The sequence below is a fragment of the Aquarana catesbeiana genome, linkage group LG06 (assembly GCF_042186555.1).
Source record: "Aquarana catesbeiana isolate 2022-GZ linkage group LG06, ASM4218655v1, whole genome shotgun sequence".
NCBI lineage: Eukaryota > Metazoa > Chordata > Amphibia > Anura > Ranidae > Aquarana > Aquarana catesbeiana.
Genome location: NC_133329.1, coordinates 62,063,914 through 62,085,354, shown reverse-complemented (window position 1 = coordinate 62,085,354; position 21,441 = coordinate 62,063,914). Strand labels below are relative to the sequence as shown.

The 21,441-nt window shown below is 47.7% G+C and overlaps 1 protein-coding gene across 2 annotated transcripts in view; it reads left to right on the top strand.

Annotated features, from left to right (window-relative positions):
• Nucleotides 1–14,175: 14,175 nt before the first annotated feature.
• Nucleotides 14,176–21,441, top strand: part of LOC141148550 (tyrosine-protein phosphatase non-receptor type substrate 1-like) — a 178,100-nt gene continuing 170,834 nt past the window's right edge. Inside the window, exon 1 of one of the 2 annotated variants that reach the window (XM_073636098.1) lies at nucleotides 14,176–14,410. In XM_073636098.1, the coding sequence (XP_073492199.1) occupies nucleotides 14,365–14,410 (46 nt within the window). In that variant the 5' untranslated portion in view covers nucleotides 14,176–14,364. The remainder of the gene's footprint in view (nucleotides 14,411–21,441) is intronic. The other variant, XM_073636099.1, reaches the window with a different exon arrangement.

The following is a 21,441-nucleotide window of genomic DNA, read 5'->3' as shown; positions in this document are numbered from 1 at the left end:
GTCACTGGCAGTGAAGAGGTTAACACTAGGGGGCGATCAAGGGGTTAACTGTGTTCCCTGCTACGTGTGCTAACTGAGGGTGGAGGGGACTTGCTAGGGGAAGAGATAGATCGGTGTTCATAGTGCTCCCACCGGGCACTCGCATGGGCTCTGGGGGCGAGCAGCGGACGCACGCGCGCACCCCTGGTGGCCACAATTAGAAGCAACGTAACATGACAGCGATTCGCGCAGCCGAGCCATGTTACCCCTGTGGCGGCTGGTCGGCAAGTGGTTAAGGTGTGTTTTTCATAGATCATGTGACTGAAAAACCGCATCAAAAATGTAACACCGGTGCATTGTTGATGCGTTCTTGCTGGGTTTTCAATGCATTTCATCGGGGAGGTGCATTTTTGGTGCAGATTTTTTAACTGACCAAAAATGCAGCAAGGAAGATTTTGAACTCCTGTGACCCGTTTTCAGCAGAGAGCGGACTGAAGTCTCCAATATCAGTCCAGATAAATAAATGAGTAACCACACTTAGGATAAAAATAGGTCTGCTGCCTCCCCTAATAGGGCTCCCCTAGGGAAACTCTAAATATAGAAAAACCAAACAGAAAAATGGGGTAAGTGGCGCTACCTACTGGTAAATGGTGAAAAGAATTATGTAGAGGGGGGAGGGAGGAAAACAAATATGTGAACCCCAACAATGCTCAGTGCATGTAATCCCAACCTCAGATAAAGTGTCAGTGCTACAAATCTCAGTAACATATAAGTGGGTAAACAATATACAACATAACCACCCTATAGACCGTGTACCTGAGCTACCACACAGCAAATCCCCTATGATAGCCACAGAACACAACCTATGAGTGTGTGGACAAAAATGTGAAAAACACCATATACGTCCCAATAGCTATATGGCCAAAGAAGTATGGGACATAATTACACAGTGCAACATATAGTGACTTCCTGGTGGCAATTACTCCAACTGCCACAATATTACAGTGAAAAAAATATATATATAATGAACCAGTGAAAATCAACCACATTCAAAAATATGATATCAAAAAGATCCCATGTATAATATCCTGGTATAAAAATATGCCAGAGTGCCAGAACTAAAACCGCACTTCAAGGGCATATATAAAGCCGTATAAGATGGAAATAAAGTTCACATATGGGTGGGCAAATGCCAGTTCATATAATGTGTGTCTGATGTTCCTCAGGTATATAACAGAGACAAAATGGTGACTTGAGTGCTCGCAGTATCCTCAGGTGACTTTTGTGCTCCCCCTCAAGGGTCCCCACTCACCAAATCCAATCACCCCAGCGGGGCAATGAGCGTATAGATGTAGTTACTGCGACCTGTCCACCACCGTAGCTGTTAGACCCCTTTCACACCAAGGCGCTTCAAAAACGCCCTAATAATGCCATAGCGTTATTACCGCGTTTTTACAGCATTTTAGGGGCGTTAGCGGTAAAATTAACGCAACGCTGCAGGCGTTTTAACAGCGTTTTTCGGGCGTTATTGAAGCATCGGCGTCAAAGAACAACTCCACCTCCCTACATCACTTCCTGGTATCTCGTTGAGGTGAAAGAGGGTAAATAAAGAAGATGGAGTTCTTGGAGCTGTTTTTGTTATTTGTGCTACTCTATTGGAAGCATATCCACCAACAGAGGCAGCACCGTCGCTATTGGGTTCATCCCATCCTCCAAGCGCACACCTCAATTGGACAATTTGCATTGCTATATGAGGACTTGAGAGTGCACCCAGACAAGTTAAAAAATTATACTCGGATGAGCATTGCAACGTAGGTATCTATATCCTAATCCCACTCCTACATCCCTAACCCCACTCCCACTATTCCAAAATCCCTAACCCTAATCCATAGTTGCCAACATTGTAAAAAAAAAATGTGGGACACTTTTGTGGCTATAGGCGTAGCTGTACAATAATTAGGGGGCGGGGCATTCGTTTGTAGGCGTGGCTTCCGGAAAACGTACAAATGTGGCGCACGTAGTGCGCCGCTGCGAAAAATGGGCGTGGTTTACGCGACATAGTGGGCGTGGCTTAAATGGGCGTGGCTCAAGAGGGTGTGGTTAGAGTCTGAGATGAATGAGGGATGGAGAGGGGGAGGGATGGAGAGGGGAAGGGTTGGAGAGGGGGAGAGGGGGGGAAAGGGGGAGAGGGAAATGATGGGACAGCAGCCCCAGATCCTAAACAATAAAAATATGTGTATTCTAGAAAGTTTAACAATCAGCACATTAAGATACCCCAAACACCTGGTGTTAGCACTTCAATCATCCCGGCATCATGGTTGTTATGGTGTCAGGATGATTGAAGTGCATTATTTCTATTATTAATATAAAATGAAATCATTCAACTCACCATAATGCAGAATCAGTGGGATCCCTGAGCGTGTCACCTGCCACGTCGCCTGCCACCAGCCGTCCGTCCTTGCGTCAGATGTCCCAGCAGAGTTCGTCCTTGCATCGGGTGCCCCCAGCGGAGCCCCCCTTACATCAGATGTCCCCAGCGGAGCCCCCCTCACACCAGGAATCCCCAGCGGAGCCCCCCTCACACCAGGAGTCCCCGGCGGAGCTCCCCCTCACATCGTGTCCCCAGCGGAGCCCCCCCTCACATCAGGTGTCCCCGGCGGAGCCCCCCCTCACATCAGGTGTCCCAGGTAGAGCCCCCCCACACATTAGATGTCCCCAGCGGAGCCCCCCCCTCACACCAGTAGTCCCCAGTGGAGCTCCCCCTTACACCAGGAGTCCCCGGCGGAGCTCCCCCTCACATCAGGTGTCCCCGGCAGAGCCCCCCCTCACACCAGGAGTCCCCGGCAGAGCCCCCCCTCACACCAGGAGTCCCCGGCAGAGCCCCCCTCACACCAGGAGTCCCCGGCAGAGCCCCCCCTCACACCAGCAGTCCCCGGCAGAGTCCCCCCTCACACCAGGAGTCCCCGGCAGAGCCCCTCCTCACACCAGGAGTCTCTGGCAGAGCCCCCCCTCACACCAGGAGTCCCCGGCGGAGCCCCCCCCTCACATCAGGTGTCCCCGGTGGAGCCCCCCCTCACATCAGGTGTCCCCAGTGGAGCCCCCCTCACATCAGGTGTCCCCGGCGGACCCCCCCCTCACATCAGGTGTCCCCAGTGGAGCCCCCCCTCACATCAGGTGTCCCCGGCGGACCCCCCCTCATATCAGGTGTCCCCAGTGGAGCCCCCCTCACATCAGGTGTCCCCAGTGGACCCCCCTCACATCAGGTGTCCCCAGTGGAGCCCCCCTTGCATCAGGAGTCCCACAGCGGTGCACCCCCCCACCTCAGAGGTGTCCTCCGCATGGCTAGAACCCCCGCCCCTTTCCATTTTAGACTGGCAGCGGGGCGGGGGGTAGGCGGGGCGGGGGCAGGTAGGTTAAGCGTGATCCTTAATGAATCCATCATGGGAGAAAAAAATATAGACTCCCATGGTGTAGTAAAATCAAGTTCATTTATTAAAAACAGTAAAAAACATCCAAAAAAAACTTTCAGAAAAACATTCCAGATGACATATATATAAATATATGTATACGGCAGACTCCTATGGAGCGGTAGTCAAGCCGCAAAACAAACTGTGAGAGATAAACATGAGTTGGGGACAGCAGCGGTCCGCTGCGTTCCAGCTACTCAGAAACCCGGAAGTGACGTAGCGTGCGTGGCGCCGTCATACGCGTTTTGTCATAGACGTCCTCAGGGACGGTACCAGCACGCCACGCCCTACGTCATCTTATAGGAGAGCATCCATGCCTGTCCCGCCCTGGGTGGGGGACAGCCAATCAAACCTAACCACCAGAACGGGATCCCAGATCTAATAGGCTCCTAATTCAATACCCGCACAATATACAGATTAATTTAGTGGGTAGTATACAGTATGTATTATATATATATATTTATATATATGTATGTATTTACCGGGACGCTACAAATTTGGGAATGGCGTCTAAGTCCCGGGAATGTCCCAGGAAATCCGGGACAGTTGGCAAGTATGCTAATCCGGCTCCCACTAGTCCCAAATCCCTAACCCTAACCCTAATCCCACTTCCACTAGTCCCAAAACCAGAACCCTAATCCCGCTCCCACTAGTCCCAAATCCCTTTGATGGTCTGTTTAATCATTCTGACCTTCCCACAATTTCAGCCCTGTTGTTGTAGATGCTCTCATTTCTGCTTGCATGTTTACCTTTTTGTGAGATCATGTGACTTTTCTACAGCTCAGGGTGGATTATAGGCGTTGTTCAGGTGTTTTTACAGCGTTTTCAATTCATTTCAATGGAGAGGGGCGTTTTTGAAGCGATTTTTTCAACGCCCAAAAGCTGCACCAAAGATGCTGCTTGCAGGACTTTTCTCAACGCCCCGCCAGCGCAACGCCTCAGTGTGAAAGGGTCCATTGAGATGCATGGGGAGTGTATTATGAGCGTTTTATGAGGGTTATTTTTAGCGCTAAAACGCTGCAAAAACGCCTTGGTGTGAAAGGGGTCTAAGACCCCTTTCACACCGGGCCGCCCGCAGCGGTAAAACGCCGCTATTTTTAGCGGCGTTTTACCCTCGGATTAGCGGCGTATTTCGGCCGCTAGCGGGGCGCTTTTACCCCCCGCTAGCGGCCCGAGAAAGGGTTAAAACCGCCCGCAATGCACCGCAATAGCGGCGTTTTGCCAGCGGTATCTCAGCGCTGCCCCATTGATTTCAATGGGGAGCAGCGGTAAAGGAGCAGTAAACACACCGCTCCTTCACCGCTCGAAAGAAGCTGCCGGCAGGACTTTTTTCCCGTCCTGCCAGCGCAGCGCTCCGGTGTGAAAGCCCTTTGGGCTTTCACACTGCAGACAATGGAGCAGCTGTTTGAGGGCGGATTGCAGGCCCTATTTTTAACGCTATAGCGCCTGCAATACGCCCTCGGTGTGAAAGGGATCTTAGTGTTGTTCCACAAGTAGACCTCTGACTACAGGTAGGTTAAGCGTGATCCTTAATGAATCCATCATGGGAGAAAAAAATATAGACTCCCATGGTGTAGTAAAATCAAGTTCATTTATTAAAAACAGTAAAAAACATAAAAAAAAAAACGTTCAGAAAAACATTCCAGATGACATATACATAAATATATGTATACGGCAGACTCCTATGGATCGGTAGTCAAGCCGCAAAACAAACTGTGAGAGATAAACACGAGTTGGGGACAGCAGCGGTCCGCTGCGTTCCAGCTGCGTTCCACCTACTCAGAAACCCGGAAGTGATGTAGCGTGCATGGCGCCGTCATACGCGTTTTGTCATAGATGTCCTCAGGGACGGTACCAGCACGCCACGCCCTACGTCATCTTATAGGAGAGCATCCATGCCTGTCCTGCCCCCGGTGGGGGACAGCCAATCAAACCTAACCACCAGAACGGGATCCCAGATCTAATAGGCTCCTAATTCAATACCCGCACAATATACAGATTAATTTAGTGGGTAGTATACAGTATGTATAGTGGATCTTGATGGACGCCAGATGTTTTTTACTGTTTTTAATAAATGAACTTGATTTTACTACACCATGGGAGTCTATATTTTTTTCTCCCATGAGGGATTCATTAAGGATCACGCTTAACCTACCTGTAGTCAGAGGTCTACTTCTGGAACAACACTAACAACTACGGTGGTGGACTGGTCGCAGTAACTACATCTATACGCTCATTGCCCCGCTGGGGTGATTGGATTTGGTGAGTGGGGACCCTTGAGGGGGAGCACAAAAGTCACCTGAGGATACTGCAAGCACTCAAGTCACCATTTTGTCTCTGTTATATACCTGAGGAACATCAGACACACATTATATAAACTGGCATTTGCCCACCCATATGTGAACTTTATTTCCATCTTATACGGATTTATATATGCCCTTGAAGTGCGGTTTTAGTTCTGGCACTCTGGCATATTTTCATACCAGGATATTATACATGGGATCTTTTTGATATCATATTTTTGAATGTGGTTGATTTTCACTGGTTCATTATATATATTTTTTTTTCACTGTAATATTGTGGCAGTTGGAGTAATTGCCACCAGGAAGTCACTATATGTTGCACTGTGTAATTATGTCCCATACTTCTTTGGCCATATAGCTATTGGGACGTATATGGTGTTTTTCACATTTTTGTCCACACACTCATAGGTTGTGTTCTGTGGCTATCATAGGGGATTTGCTGTGTGGTAGCTCAGGTACATGGTCTATAGGGTGGTTATGTTGTATATTGTTTACCCACTTATATGTTACTGAGATTTGTAGCACTGACACTTTATCTGAGGTTGGGATTACATGCACTGAGCATTGTTGGGGTTCACATATTTGTTTTCCTCCCTCCCCCCTCTACATAATTCTTTTCACCGTTTACCAGTAGGTAGCACCCACTTACCCCATTTTTCTGTTTGGTTTTTCAATATCAGTCCAGGCACCGCATCATCCTGACAATAGAGTCGGGATCCGCCAGGTGCCTGGACTGATAGCCCTCTCAGCGAGCTGCTGAGATCCTGAGCTGGCCGCCCCCCCCAACTCAGCGGTCCAATGAGCAAGGGAGGAGCAGAGTGGAGAGCTGTGACTGACAATCTGCAGTTCTCTGCTCACTGAGCTCTGAAAACCGAGTAATCGGTGATGTTCGATCGCTCGGTTCTCAGTGTGGAGGCGCCGGGGGACACATGCAGCATAGGACCCATGCTGCATCCACCGAGGTAAGTATTAGTATAAAAAAAAAGCCCAAACCCATACTTCTCTTTTAAATTGGAAGTTAAAGAGGTTGTCAACCCTGTAAAAAAAAAAACCTGTAAGACAAAGGCATAATGAGCTAGTATACATCGCATACTAGCTCATTATGAAATACCTTAGAGAAGTGTTCTCAGTGGCACCAGCACACCGCTAAGATGGCTGACATTTTCCCTGGTGTTTCTTCCGGGTTCCCAGGCTCCGGCGCTGTGATTGGCCAGAGCCGTGATGATGACATGCGTGTGGGAGCCGTCGGTCACGGCACAGGGTCCTAAAGAAACTTCAGAGCGCATGCACCGATGACGCCGGCGTATACAGTAAATATCTCCTAAACGGTGCAAGTTTAGCAGATATTTACAGTACTTAAGGGTAAGTCTTCTTATAGGCTTATGTAGAGGTACAATTAAAAAGGAAGACTTTACTTCCACCTCTTGCTTTTACCTATAGGTAGTGTAAATATCTCCTAAACGGGTGCAGTTTAGGAGATATTTACTGTACATGCAGCCAGTGACATCACTGGCGCATGCGCTCTGAAGGAACAGCTATCCGGCGGCTCCTGTGCGCATGCGCGGAAGTGATGTCACCGTGGCTCTGGCCAGTCACAGAGCCGGAGTCCGCGAACCCGGAAGCAAGATGGGTGAAGATGGGAGCGGCTGCAGTACTGACATCTCGGCCTGGGAGGGCTTAGTTTTAAAGTGGAACTTCAGTCATTTTTTCATCTTTCCATCTATTAAATCTTCTACCGCCGTTCTGGCTCTCTGCTGAATGATGTTCCCAAGGATCAGTGGGTGCCTGGGGTCATCTATTGTCCGGTGTTCTGTCGATAAGTGCCCCCATCGAATAGTGCCCGCTATGTACTGCGCATGCGCCATACGGAACAGCACAACAGCTGATTTGCCGATCAGCTGGGCTGACGTAACCAGGGCGCATGTGCACATCGTAGGAGGCGTCTCTCGATGGGAAATACCATTTCACAGGCACAATTTATACCAATACAAACAGCGGGGGGAGACCGTATTTCTCAGATTGTGCATCGCTGCTGCTGGAGGGCGGCTTGTGGCTGTGGTGAAGATCTGGTTTTGTCCGTGTTGCAACCTGCCTGGCAAAACCAGGCCGTTCAATACAGCAAACCCGCCCTGCAACACAGACAAAACCGGACCATCAGCACACTGTAAAGCCGCCCCGCAACACAGACGAAATCGGACCATCATTACACTGTAAAGCCGCCCCGTAACACAGACGAAATCGGACCATCATTACACTGTAAAGCCGCCCCGCAACACAGACAAAACCGGACCATCAGAACACTGTAAAGCCGCCCTGCAACACAGACAAAACCGGACCATCATCACACTGTAAAGCCGCCCCGTAACACAGACGAAACCGGACCATAAGCACACTCTTAAGCCACCCGTAACACAGACGAAACCGGACCATCATCACACTGTAAAGCCGCCCCGCAACACAGACAAAACCGGACCATCATCACACTGTAAAGCCGCCCCGTAACACAGACAAAACCGGACCATCAGAACACTGTAAAGCCGCCCTGCAACACAGACAAAACCGGACCATCATCACACTGTAAAGCCGCCCCGCAACACAGACAAAACCGGACCATCAGCACACTGTAAAGCCGCCCCGCACCACAGACAAAACCGGACCATCAGCACACTGTAAAGCCGCCCCGCACCACAGACAAAACCGGACCATCATCACACTGTAAAGCCGCCCCGTAACACAGACGAAACCGGACCATAAGCACACTCTTAAGCCACCCGTAACACAGACGAAACCGGACCATCATCACACTGTAAAGCCGCCCCGCAACACAGACAAAACCGGACCATCATCACACTCTAAAGCCACCCCGCAACACAGACGAAACCGGACCATCATCACACTGTAAAGCCGCCCCGCAACACAGACGAAACCGGACCATCAGCACACTGTAAAGCCGCCCCGCAACACAGACAAAACCGGACCATCATCACACTCTAAAGCCACCCCGCAACACAGACAAAACCGGACCATCATCACACTCTAAAGCCACCCCGCAACACAGACGAAACCGGACCATCATCACACTGTAAAGCCGCCCCGCAAAACAGACGAAACCGGACCATCATCACACTCTAAAGCCACCCCGCAACACAGACGAAACCGGACCATCATCACACTGTAAAGCCGCCCCGCAAAACAGACAAAACCGGATCATCAGCACACTGTAAAGCCGCCCCGCAACATCGAGGCACAATGTTAGAACAACGGTCCCCCCCATTGTGGCCATGAAATGGTATCTCCCATCGAGAGATGCCTCCTACGATGTGTGCTTGCGCCTGGTCACGTCACTCCAGCTGTTTGGCAAATCAGCTGAAGTGCGGCTCTGTCCTGCGCATGCACGGGCACTATTCGATGAGGGGGGGGGCACTTCTTGACAGAACACCGGCACCCGCTGATCGGCATCTGCTGTGTTTAATTACCAGCGGCGCACGCCCTCTACCCGGAAGTGCCAGATCAACTCCAGACGTAGAGGGTTCTTTATTACTACATAGAGGGTTCTTTATTGTAAGAGCGGCAAGGATGTGGAATCCCCTTCCACAGGCAGTGGTCTCAGCGGGGGGCATCGATATTTTCAAGAAACTATTAGATAAGCACCTGAACGACCACAACATACAGGGATATACAATGTAATACTGACATATAATCACACACATGGGTTGGACTTGATGGACTTTCTTTTTTCGACCTCACCTACCATGTAACATACCTAGTAATAAATTGGTAAGCAGTTAAATTGACTTATTCGATAAACATTCTATGAGGTGCAAAGTGCACTGCTTCTACACTTTTTTGAAGTAACACTAGCAAACAGTCTGATTAACCACTCGACCTCCGGAAGGTTCACCCCCCCCTTCATGACCAGGCCATTTTTTGCGATACGGCACTGCGTTACTTTAACTGACAATTGCGCAGTCGTGCGACGCTGTACCCAAATAAAATATGTCATTTTTTTCCCCCCTACAAATAGAGCTTTCTTTTGGTGCTATTTGATCACCTCTGCAGGTGACAAATTTGAAAAAAACAATATTTTTTACTTTCTGCTTAAAACATATCCAATAAAAAAAAATGTAAAAAAAAATCAAATTCCTTCATCGATATGTATTATGCTGCATATTTTTAGTAACAAAAAAATCCCAATAAGCGTATATTGATTGGTTTGCACAAAAGTTATCGCGTCTACAAACTATGGGATAGGTTTATGGCATTTTTATTTATTTATTTTTACTAGTAATGGCGGCGATCAGCAACTTCTAGCGATAATGCGGCGGACAAATCTGACACTTTGTGGGGACCAGTGACACTAATACAGTGATCAGTGCTAAAAATATGCACTGTCACTGTACTAAAGACACTGGCTGAGAAAGGGGTTAATATCAGGGGCGATCAAAGGGTTAACTGTGTGCCTAGCCTGTGTTTTCTCACTGTGTGGGGGAGGTGCTTTTACTAAAGGAAGGCATAGATCCGTGTTTCTGCTTTGCAAAAACGCAGGATCCATGCCTTCCCTACTGATAGAACAACGATCTGCCTTATGTACATAGGCAGATCATCATTCTGGCTCTCTTAAAGCAGAATTCCACCCTCCAAAAAAGTTTTTTTTAAGTCAGCAGCTACAAAGCAGTAGCTGCTGACTTTTAATAAGGACACCTGTCCAGGGAGCCCGGGATGTCGGCCCCCTGAGGCCGATCCATCCAGCGGATTGGGTGCAGGCGCCACCATTGTAACTAAGGGAAACCGGCAGTGGAGCCTTCAGGATTCACAGCCGGTTTCCTGCTGCGCATGCGCGAGTTGTGCGGCACTTTCTGTATGGCCCCGTCATCTTCTGGGACACACACAGATCCCAGAAGGCAGTGGGGGGGGAGGAGGAGGGGCAGAGCCAGAAGAAGAAATTGCGTACCTCGCCGCGGTGAGGCAGGGACGGAAGTTCACCTGTTTACTACTAAGGTAAGAAAAAAAAATGTATATCCAAAAACTAGGTTTGGTCTTTCATTTAAGACCAAGTAGTAAAGTTGGGTGGAGCTCTGCTTTAATTCTAAGTTTCCGCTATTGCGACCCCAAAGTCGCGCGATTTGAAGTGCAAGTTTGCGCCAACTTTACACTCTCTGGATCATAATTGCATCAGAGTAGTGCAGGCACCTTTTTCAAAGTCGCCGATTTTCAAAGTTGCATAGATTGAAACAGGTGTCATTGAAATCAATGGGCTGTGACTTGTCATGCGACTTTGTGTCCAAAGTCGCATGACAAGTGGCACTAGTGGAAACATAGCCTTATCGCAGACAATGAGGAGGCAACATAACACCTCCTCACCACCTGTCAGATCCCCTCTGAAGAGCGATCCACATATGAACAAGCCCTAAGAGAGAAGAATTAGGGGGGAGATGATTTATGCTAAAAGGGTGATGTGGAGGGGATTTGTGCTGGGAGGGTGATGGTGGGGGAGGATTTATGTTAAGATGAGGGATTTGGAGGGGAAACGATTTGTTATGGAGGGGGTGAATTTGGTGGGGAGAGAATCAGTGCTGGGGGGGGTGTGAAAGGATTTGTGTCGGGGGGGTTATGCTGGGGTAGGTGCGGAAGGATTAGTGCTAGAAGATGGATTAGGGGGAGGGGGTTGTGCTGGGAGGTGGAAATTTGGGCTTAGAGGAGGGATTGGATGGAGAGGATTTGTGCTGTGCAGGTGGGGTTTGTGGGGGAGGGGCTTGTGCTAGGAGGGGATATTTTGGAGGGGGGATTTGTCCTAGGAGGTGGATTTTAGGGGTGCAGATAGTATTTGTGCTAGGAGGGGGAATTGGGAGGGGGAAATTATTTTTACCAATTTTCTGCGCTGTCACACCTTGAATGACAATTGCGCAGTCATGCAACGCTGTACCCAAACTAAATCATGATCATTTTTTTTTTTAAGACAGAGCTTTCTATTGGTGGTATTCAATCACCACTGGGTTTTTTATTATTTGTTAAACAAGCGAAAAAAAAGACAAAATAATTGTGGAAAAAAGCCTTTTTTCTTAGTTTCTGCTAAAACATTTTGCACATAAGTAATTTTTCTTCTTCGCTGATGAGGCTGCACTAATGGACACTGATTGGCCTGCACTGACGAGGACGCATTGATGAGGTTGCACTGATGGGCGGCACTGACGAGGATGCATTGATGAGGCTGCACTGATGGGGCTGCACTAATGGACACTGATTGGCACTGATGGGGCTGCAATGCTGGGCGGCACTGACGAGGACGCATTGATGAGGCTGCACTAATGGACACTGATTGGCACTGATGAGGCTGCAATGATGGGCTGCACGGATGGGGCTGCACTAATGGACACCGATTGGCACTGATGGGACTACACTGACGAGGATGCATTGATAAGGCTGCACTGATCTGCCTGCACTGATGAACACTGGCACTGATGAGCTTGCACTGATGAGGCTGCAATGATGGGCTGCACTGATGGGCACTGGTAGGCTGCACTAATGGGCACTGATGGGGCTGCAATGATGGGCTGCACTGACTAGGACCCATTTATGAATCTACACTGATGGACACTGATAGGCTGCTTTGATGGGGCTGCACGGATTATCAGTGTAAATGTGCGCTGTCACAGGATAGCCGGTTCTCAGCCTTCCTGTCCTCACACAGTGACAGCGCTGAGGAAAGGAAAAGGCGATCACCAGCATTTGTTTACATGGGATCAGCTGTGATTGGCCCTTTATCCCAAAGAAATTTAGATTTTTTTTTTTTCATTTTGTTTGTACGTTTTATAGCAGAAAGGAAAAAAAATATTGTTTTTTCACCAATTTTTTTTTTTTTATTGCAAAAAAAAAAAAAACCAGAAGTAGAGAGAGCTCCTATTGTGTGAAAAAAATGATAGAAATTGCCAGTTAGCGCAGTGCTGAATAGCAAAAAATGACCTGGTCATGAAGGGGGTTAAATCTTCCGGAGCTGAAGTGGTTAAATCTTTACTTAGTGATCCTTTAGTCAGGTGTTGTGGAGGAATCTTTTCTTTCGTCAACCAAACCAGTTTAAAGTTATGAACAAAATGAAGGAAGGTAAAGAATGGTTACCAGACACAAATAAACATAAACAAACGTATTGAAAGCGATAGGTAAACAATACTTTCGCGCCCGTGATAGTAGTAAATATGAAAAATTATGAAAAATTAATAATTGTATTAATAAGTGTATAAAAAACAAAACAAAACAAAAAACAAAAACAAAAAATCACAAATGCAAGCTGCTCCCCTAATTTTGAATGAAACAATCAAATAAGTAGTGGTGTACAGTAGGGGGCGCTAGAGACCTGAAAACATATGTATCTGTCACTGGATACACACACAATCCACATCAACCACAGTGAATTATATAATACTGTTTGTGCTGAAATGAAAATATACCAAATACATAATATGTAATAAAAATATACAAATAAAAGTGAAGAGTGATATTAAGATCAAAAAAGTTCTTAGTGCAAGTGTGATAGATGAATTCGTGATGTTTGATTGTCCCAATCCATTGAAAAGATCAGAGCAAACAGTTAGTTGAAACCAACATTAAGGCTCTGTTTCCACTAGTGCGACTTTTCATGCGACTTGGGACTGAAAAGTCGCATGACAAATTGTTTCCCATGATTTCCAATGAGTACCGTTCATATCTGTGCGACTTCAAGTCGCAGCGACTTCAAAGTAGTCCCTGCACTACTTTGGTCCCACTTTGATGCGACTTGAGGTCTATAGATACAGGCATTGCTTCAAATCGCGGTAAAAAGTCGCGGTAAAATCGCGGTAAAAAATCGCGGCAAAATCGCGCGACTTTGGGGACGCACTAGTGGAAACCTAGCCTAAGGCTCTGTTTCCACTAGTGCGACTTTTCATGCGACTTGGGACTGAAAAGTCGCATGACAAATTGTTTCCCATGATTTCCAATGAGTACCGTTCATATCTGTGCGACTTCAAGTCGCAGCGACTTCAAAGTAGTCCCTGCACTACTTTGGTCCCACTTTGATGCGACTTGAGGTCTATAGATACAGGCATTGCTTCAAATCGCGGTAAAAAGTCGCGGTAAAATCGCGGTAAAAAATCGCGGCAAAATCGCGCGACTTTGGGGACGCACTAGTGGAAACCTAGCCTAAAGCTGACACATAGATCTTCAAAGATGCAACAAATCTTGCGATGATATATAGATTCCGTCACCCAAGAGGAAAAAAACACCTGAAGATAACAGATATCTGCTTACCAGATACCAATGACTCCTTTAACTAAAAAGAGAGTCATTAGCGCTTGTACAGGATTGTGCCTGTTCACATGAAGGCTGGAAGGCTGGGTGGTACATTTGGTATATTTTCATTTCAGCACAAACAGTATTATATAATTCACTGTGGTTGATGTGGATTGTGTGTGTATTGAAAGCGAAGTCTTGGCAATAAGGAAAATGAAAGAATCCTTATCTGAGTTCAGCCTTCTTCTTTACGAACAAAGTCTAGGTAACTGGAGCGACCTTGTCATCGTTCTCAACAGCTGCGGACACCGGGGGGGGTCCCCACTTTACCTAAAAGAGAAACAAACATCATAATGAATGGAAGAACGGTTTGGCTTTTCCTTCTTCTGTGCTCCACAGGTCAGTTACAATTTATGTTTTCACAATATTTGTGCGTCAAATGCATATTTTCAGGAAAAAAATGTACTAAAAAGACGGTTCTGCCCCTTTCACACGGGCTGTCCAATCAGATCTGACTGTCAGTTTTTCCAGGCAGACCTGATCGGACCCTCCATTCACCCCTATGGAGCGGCGGATGTCAACGGTGACATGTCATCATGTGACATCCTCCGCAATCCGATCCACGAAATCCAGGCGGGTGGTGATCCTATTTTCCTATCAGTCGATCGGATCGGATGAAAACGGACAGGCATTCTGTCTTCACCCGATTTCCCCATAGAGGGGAGCGGGACTGGGTCCATCTCTGCTCTGCACAGTGAGCGGACACGGACCTGTCATCCGCCTGCTCAGCGGGGATCAGCGGAGCGATTCCCCCCCCCCCCACTGAGCGAGTGAAGTCCGTCTAAGGCCTGATTCACACCTATGCAGTTTTAGTGCTTTTTGCATTTTGCAGATATGCTCTACAGTCCATTTAACATGGTTTCCTATGGAAGACGTTCTGTAGTGGAAATCTGCAAAATGCAAAAAGCACAAAATACACATAGGTGTGAATCTAGCCGGGGGCGCCTGTGTGAAAGGGGTTTTGGTGTAAACAAACACAATATAATACCCGTGTTTTAGGTAAAATATAAAAGACGAAGTTGTCTCAAATAAAGGGATACATGTCAAGCCTTAAAATTGCACGCAATAAAATGGCAAAAAACGACTGTACCCAAAAATGTCCATAGGTGATACTTTAACCACTTCCCGCCCGCCCTATAGCGGATTGACGTCCGGAAAGTGGTTCTGTTATCCTGACTGGGCGTCATATGACGTCCAGCAGGATAACATGCCGCAGCGCGCCCCCGGGGGCGCGCATCGCGGCGATCGGTGGAGCGGTGTGTCAGTCTGACACACCGCTACACTGATCTTGGTAAAAAGCCTCCGGCGGAGGCTCTTTACCACGTGATCAGCCGTGTCCAATCACGGCTGATCACGCTGTCAATAGGAAGAGCCGTTGATCGCTCTTCCTCACTCGCGTCTGACAGACGCAAGTAGAGGAGAGCCGGTCGGCGGCTCTCCTGGCAGGGGGGGTCTGCGCTGATTGTTTATCAGCACAGCCCCCCCGCAGATCACCCCACTGGACTACCAGGGATGCCACTAGGACCACCAGGGAAGGGGCAACGTGGATGGCCAGGTATGTACCCCATGGCCATCCACATGTGCCCAATCTGTGCCAATCAGTGCCCACAAATGGGCACTGATTGGCACTATTATGCCAAAGATCTGCCCAGCAATGCCCAGATCTGCCCAGCAATGCTTTATCAGTGCCACCTGTCATTGCCCATCAGTGCCACCTGTCAGTGCCCATCTGTGCCCATCAGTGCCCACCTATCAGTGCCCATCAGTGCCACACATCAGTGCCACACATAAGTACCCATCAGTGCCACCCATATATGCCAATCAATGCCACCTACAAGTGCCCATCAGTGCCGCCTATGTGTGCCCATCGGTGCCACCTATGAGTGCCCATCAGTGCCGCATACCAGTGCCACCTATCAGTGCCCATCAGTGCCACCTATCAGTGCCCATCAGTGCCGCCTATCAGTGCCCATCATCAGTGCCCATCAGTGCCATCTCATCAGTGCCACCTCATCAGTGCCACCTCATTGGTGCCACCTCATCGGTGCCCATCAGTGCAGCTATATCACTGCCCATTATTGAAGGAGAAAGCGTACTTATTTACAAAAAAATTTAACAGAAACAAAGAAAAACTTGTTTTTTTTTCGAAATTTTCGGTCTTTTTTTATTTGTTGCGCAAAAAATAAAAACCGCAGAGGTGATCAAATACCACCAAAAGAAAGCTCTATTTGTGGGAACAAAATGATAAAAAAATTGTTTGGGTACAGTGTAGCATGACCGCGCAATTGTCATTCAAATTGCAACAGCGCTGAAAGGTGAAAATTGGGCTGGGCGGGAAGGTGTCTAAGTGCCTGGTATTGAAGTGGTTAATGATTACGTGCACGCCCTATGCGTACGTTTGCATTTGGGTTTCTACAGGGATAACAGTGAGGATTTTAATTTTTTTGTGTAATTTGTATTTGTATTTTATTTACTTTTTTACATGTAACTTTATTAATGATGAGCCCCCCTATGTGATAACATTGGGCAGATGAGAGGTCCTCCCTTAAGCTGGATTCACACCTATGCATTTTTGTTGCTTTGTGCATTTTGCAGATTTGCACTACAGTCCATTTAACATGGTTTCCTATGGAACACGTTCTGTAGTGCAAATCTGCAAAATGCAAAAAGCACTAAAAATGCATCGGTGTGAATCAGGCCTTATGGAGACATCAAGGGGATAATTTACTAAAACTGGAGAGTGCAGAATCTGCTGCAGCTCTGCATAGAAATCAATCAGCTTCTAACTTCAGCTTGTTCAATTGAGGCTCGATTCACACCTATGCATGTTGCTTTTGAGCGTTTTTGGAGGGTTTTTTTTCATGCTTGCCACGTTTTTGAGCCGCGTTTTTGCGGCGTTTTTGCCGCGTTTTTGCCGCGATTTGCGTTTTGCGTTTTTTTTTTTTTTTTTCATTTTTTTTTACAGTCTTATAAAAAAAAATTACAAAAAAAAAAAAACGGCAAAAACGCATCAAAAACGCTGCAAAAACGGTGCACTTGCGTTTTTGATGCTTGTCCATTGAAAACCATTACATGCAAAACGCTGCTTTTTGCATGAAAAAAAGTCCCCGACCCTTTCCAAAAACGCAGAGATACAAAAAAGCATTGATGTGAACATGTTCCATAGGAACCCATGTTAAAAAATTCCCGTGCATTTCTGCAAAATGCAAAATGCATCAAAAAACGCGCTAGTGTGAATGGGGCCTAAGACCCCTTTCACACTGCAGGCGTTTTTCAGGCACTTTAGCACTAAAAATAGCACCTGAAAAAAGCCTCAGCTGCAATCCCAGTGTGAAACTCAGAGGGCTCTCACACTGGGGCGCTGTGCTGACAGGACGTCAAAAAAAGTCCTGCAAGCAGCTTTTTTGCAGCGCTTTAGGAGCAGTGTATACACCGCTCCTAAAATGCCCCTGCCCATTGAAATCAATGGGCAGCACTGCCGGAAAAGCTCCACTGCAGCGGTGATTTGCAGGCGCTTTTAACCGCCCCGCTAGCGCCCCGAAAAGCGCCGCAAAAACGACGGTAAAGCGCTGCTAAAAATAGCAGCGCTTTACCACCGACGCCGGCAGTGTGAAAGTGCCCTAAACTCTGACAATAAAAAAACTGAAAGCTGATTGGTTTCGGTGTACAGCTGCTTCAGATTTGCACACTTCAGTTTTTGTAAGGCTACTTTCACTCTGTGGCCGCTCGTTTTAGTGGCGCATTTTGTCCACTAGCGGGATGCTTTTAACCACTTGCTTACTGGGCACTTAAACCCCCCTCCTGCCCAGACCCTTTGAATGACAATTGCGCAGTCATACAACACTGTACCCAAATTAAATTTTTATCATTTTTACCCCCCGCCGGCTACGGCGATCGGATTCGATCAGGAACCGATCAATCCTCAGGCGCAGGCCAAAGAAATCTGGCCTGGACCTGGTGATTGGTCCTGATGAATGAGATCCTTCCCCTGTCTGTGTAATTGTAAACACTGACAGGGGAAGTGATGTCATCTCTCCTCGTGACAGTCTTTTTTTCCGTTCCAGACCGAGGAGAGAGCATCTAAAAGTGAGTTGCACAACACTACACTGACACCAGGTCACATAGGCACACAATTCGCCCCCGATCACCCCCCCCCCCAGTTAACCCCTTCACCACCTGTCACTGTGTCACCCAGTACAGCAATTAGATTTTTTCTTTTTATCTCTGTACTAGTGTCATTAGTGACACTAATCAGTGTTAGGGTAATTAGTCTTAGGCCCAGATAGGTCTAGGGACCCCCCTAACCCCCCAATAACGGTTTAACCGCTTGATTACCCCGTGTCACCTGTGATCACAGTATGAGTGTCACGGGTGATGCAGTTTAGCTAGATTTTCCCAAGACGTCTTTCAGGACAGCACCTGAGAGATAGTGACTCCTCCCATCGGACCAAAGGAAACACCTTCTTCCTCCAGATTTTAAAGGGAGGCACCTCCCTACAATACCTCAGTTTTTGTGTTTCCTCTGGCCCGGAGGGAACATCTTTTTGGGAGGGGAGTCAATGTGTCTCGGGTGCTCCCGGGAGACGGGGCTTCCTTCTCTTTTCCTCCACAAGAGACCCGCTGTCCTCCCGGCCTACCCAAGCAACAGCAGCGGTAGCAACCGGGCTCCTCTTCCCCTCCTAGTGCTCGGTGAGAGCCAAAGATCCGGTGGCCCGTGCGGTCGTAGGAAGATTCGGAAGAAGAGGGTGAGGAAGCTGAGGTGGCTCCTTCCAAATTTAAGCTATCCCTTGAGGAGGTGGACGGGCTCCTTAAAGCTATTCATGTTACGCTTGGTTTAAGTGAGGAAAAGAAGGAATTATCTCTTCATGACCGCATGTATGCAGGATTAAATTAACCTAAGGGCCGAACATTTCCGATCCATTCGGTCATTTCTGACGCCATTGCTAAGGAATGGAAAGATCCAGAAAGAAAACCCTTTTTTCCAGAGCCCACAAAAGGCGCTTTCCTTTTGAGGAGGACTCTTCTGCGGTGTGAAATAAGGTGCCCAGGTTGGATGCTGCGTTTTCCCAGGTCTCAAGATCCACAGACCTGTCTTTTGAAGACATGGGGGTTCTGAAGGATCCAATGGACAAACGCATGGATCTTTTGCTCAAGAGATCATGGCAATCAATCATGAGCAATTTAAAGCCAGCAATGGCCACAACATGTGTAGCCAGGAATCTGGAATACTGGGTGAACCAACTTAGATCACATATAGTGGCAGATTCCCCCAAGCAGGAGATCTTAGATTCCTTTCCTACCCTGATCTCGGCAGTTGCTTATATTGCGGATGCTTCGGCTGAAGCAATCAAAATGTCAGCTAGGTCTGCAGCTTTGACAACTCCTGCAAGAACAGCTTTATGGCTAAAAACCTGGCCATGTGATACAGCTTCAAAGAGCAAGCTTTGTGGTATTCCCTTTTCAGGTGACCTTCTTTTTGGCCCTGATCTAGATAATATTCTAGACAGAACTGTCGATAAAAAGAAGTCCTTTCCGGTCAAAAAGAAAAAGCAGGCCCCAAAACGTCTTTTTCGGCCTCAAAAAGCTCAAGAGCAGGACAGTAAGTTTCAGGGGAGGAGGAAAAATTGGTCCGCACAAAAAGCGAAGGGTAAAGGCGGAATTCTCTTCCGTCCTCCTTCACAGGCCGAGAAATTGCAATGACTCTTCCCTGCGGGTAGGCGGAAGATTACGAGAGTTTCTTCCGCAGTGGTCAGGGATAACTTCAAATCAGTTTATTCTGACCACTCTCTCGCAGGGCTATACTCTCGAGTTTTTCAGAAGCCCCCCCCAAGAAGGTTTCTGATAACAAATACCCCTCGAGATCCAATAAGGGCCCTGGCCATGAAGTCCGCTCTCGAGGAACTGATGCAGCAGGGTGTAGTAATGCCAGTGCCACCAAATTAACAGCAGGAGGGGTTCTTTTCGCATGTCTTCCTGGTAAAAAAACCAACAGGAAGATTTCGATTGATTCTCAATCTAAAGTCGCTAAACGTAGCCATCAAATACAGAAAGTTCCAGATGGACTCAATTTTCACTGCCAAAAATCAACCGACTCCAGGTTGCTTCATGGCGTCAGTGGATTTAAAAGATGCATACCTGCATATTCCAATCTCGTCCCAGAGGTTTCTCAAGTTGGCGGTAAGGATGGAAGGCAGTATTCAGCATCTACAATTCAGAGCCTTACCCTTCGGGCTATCATCCGCACGCCGAATTTTCACCAAGGTGATGGCAGAGGCCCTAGCTCCCCCTCGTCTTCAAGGAATCGCAGTAATTCCTTATATAGACAATCTATTTTTCGCCCCCTCAAGAGAGGAATTGAGGAGCAATTTAGGCAGAGCATCCAGCCATCTGCAGTCTCTTGGATGGATTCTAAATCTCCAAACATCTTCCCTGGACCCATCTCAGGAGATTCGATTTCTAGGGTATATAATATATTCTGTAGATCAGAGGATCTTTCTTCCTTCAGAGAAGAAGGAAAAAATCCAGGATACAGTGTCTTTACTGCAGACCAACCAGCAGCTGACGGTAAGGCGGGTCATGTCAGCTCTGGGTGTTCTGACTTCGTCAATGCCGGCTGTTCAGTGGGCAAGGCTACACTTCAGACATCTGCAGGCTTTTCTTCTGAGAGGTTGGGATCACAATTTGGAATCCCTAAAATCAGAGGTAAAAATTCCAACCCAGGTGAAAAGGTCACTATGGTGGTGGAAGAGGCAGGATATCCTATCGGAAGGGTTAGTCTGGGCCTTTCTGATCGAAAAAAGGCCAACAACCGATGCCAGTTCCTGGGGTTGGGGGGCCCACCTAGGAAAGGGTTTCGCTCAGGGAAGCTGGTCCAGGAAAGAGGCGACAAGGTCCTTAAACTGGAGAGAGCTCAAGGCGATCGACTTGGCTCTGAAGTCATTTGCTCAGGGTCTTCAAGCTCAGCATGTTCAAATGCTAACAGACAATGCCACGGCCGTGGCTTATATAAACAGGCAGGGAGGTACAAGGAGCAAATCGCTGCAAGTACTAACCATGAACATTCTTCGGTGGGCAGAAGGACACTTGCTGTCTCTATCAGCAGTCCACCTAAAGGGGTCTCTGAACAGGGTGGCGGATTTCCTGAGCAGGAACCCCATTCTTGAAGCAGAATGGTCACTGAACACAGTAGTTTTCGCTATGATTGCCGAAAAATGGGGGCTGCCAGAGGTGGACCTGTTCGCCTCAAAGGAGAACGCCCTGGTTCTGCAACTTTTTTCCCCCTAACAATCACGACGGGTCACTAGGGATAGATGCTTTGGCGTATCCATGGAAATTCCATCTTTGCTACGCTTTCCCCCCATTCCAGGTAA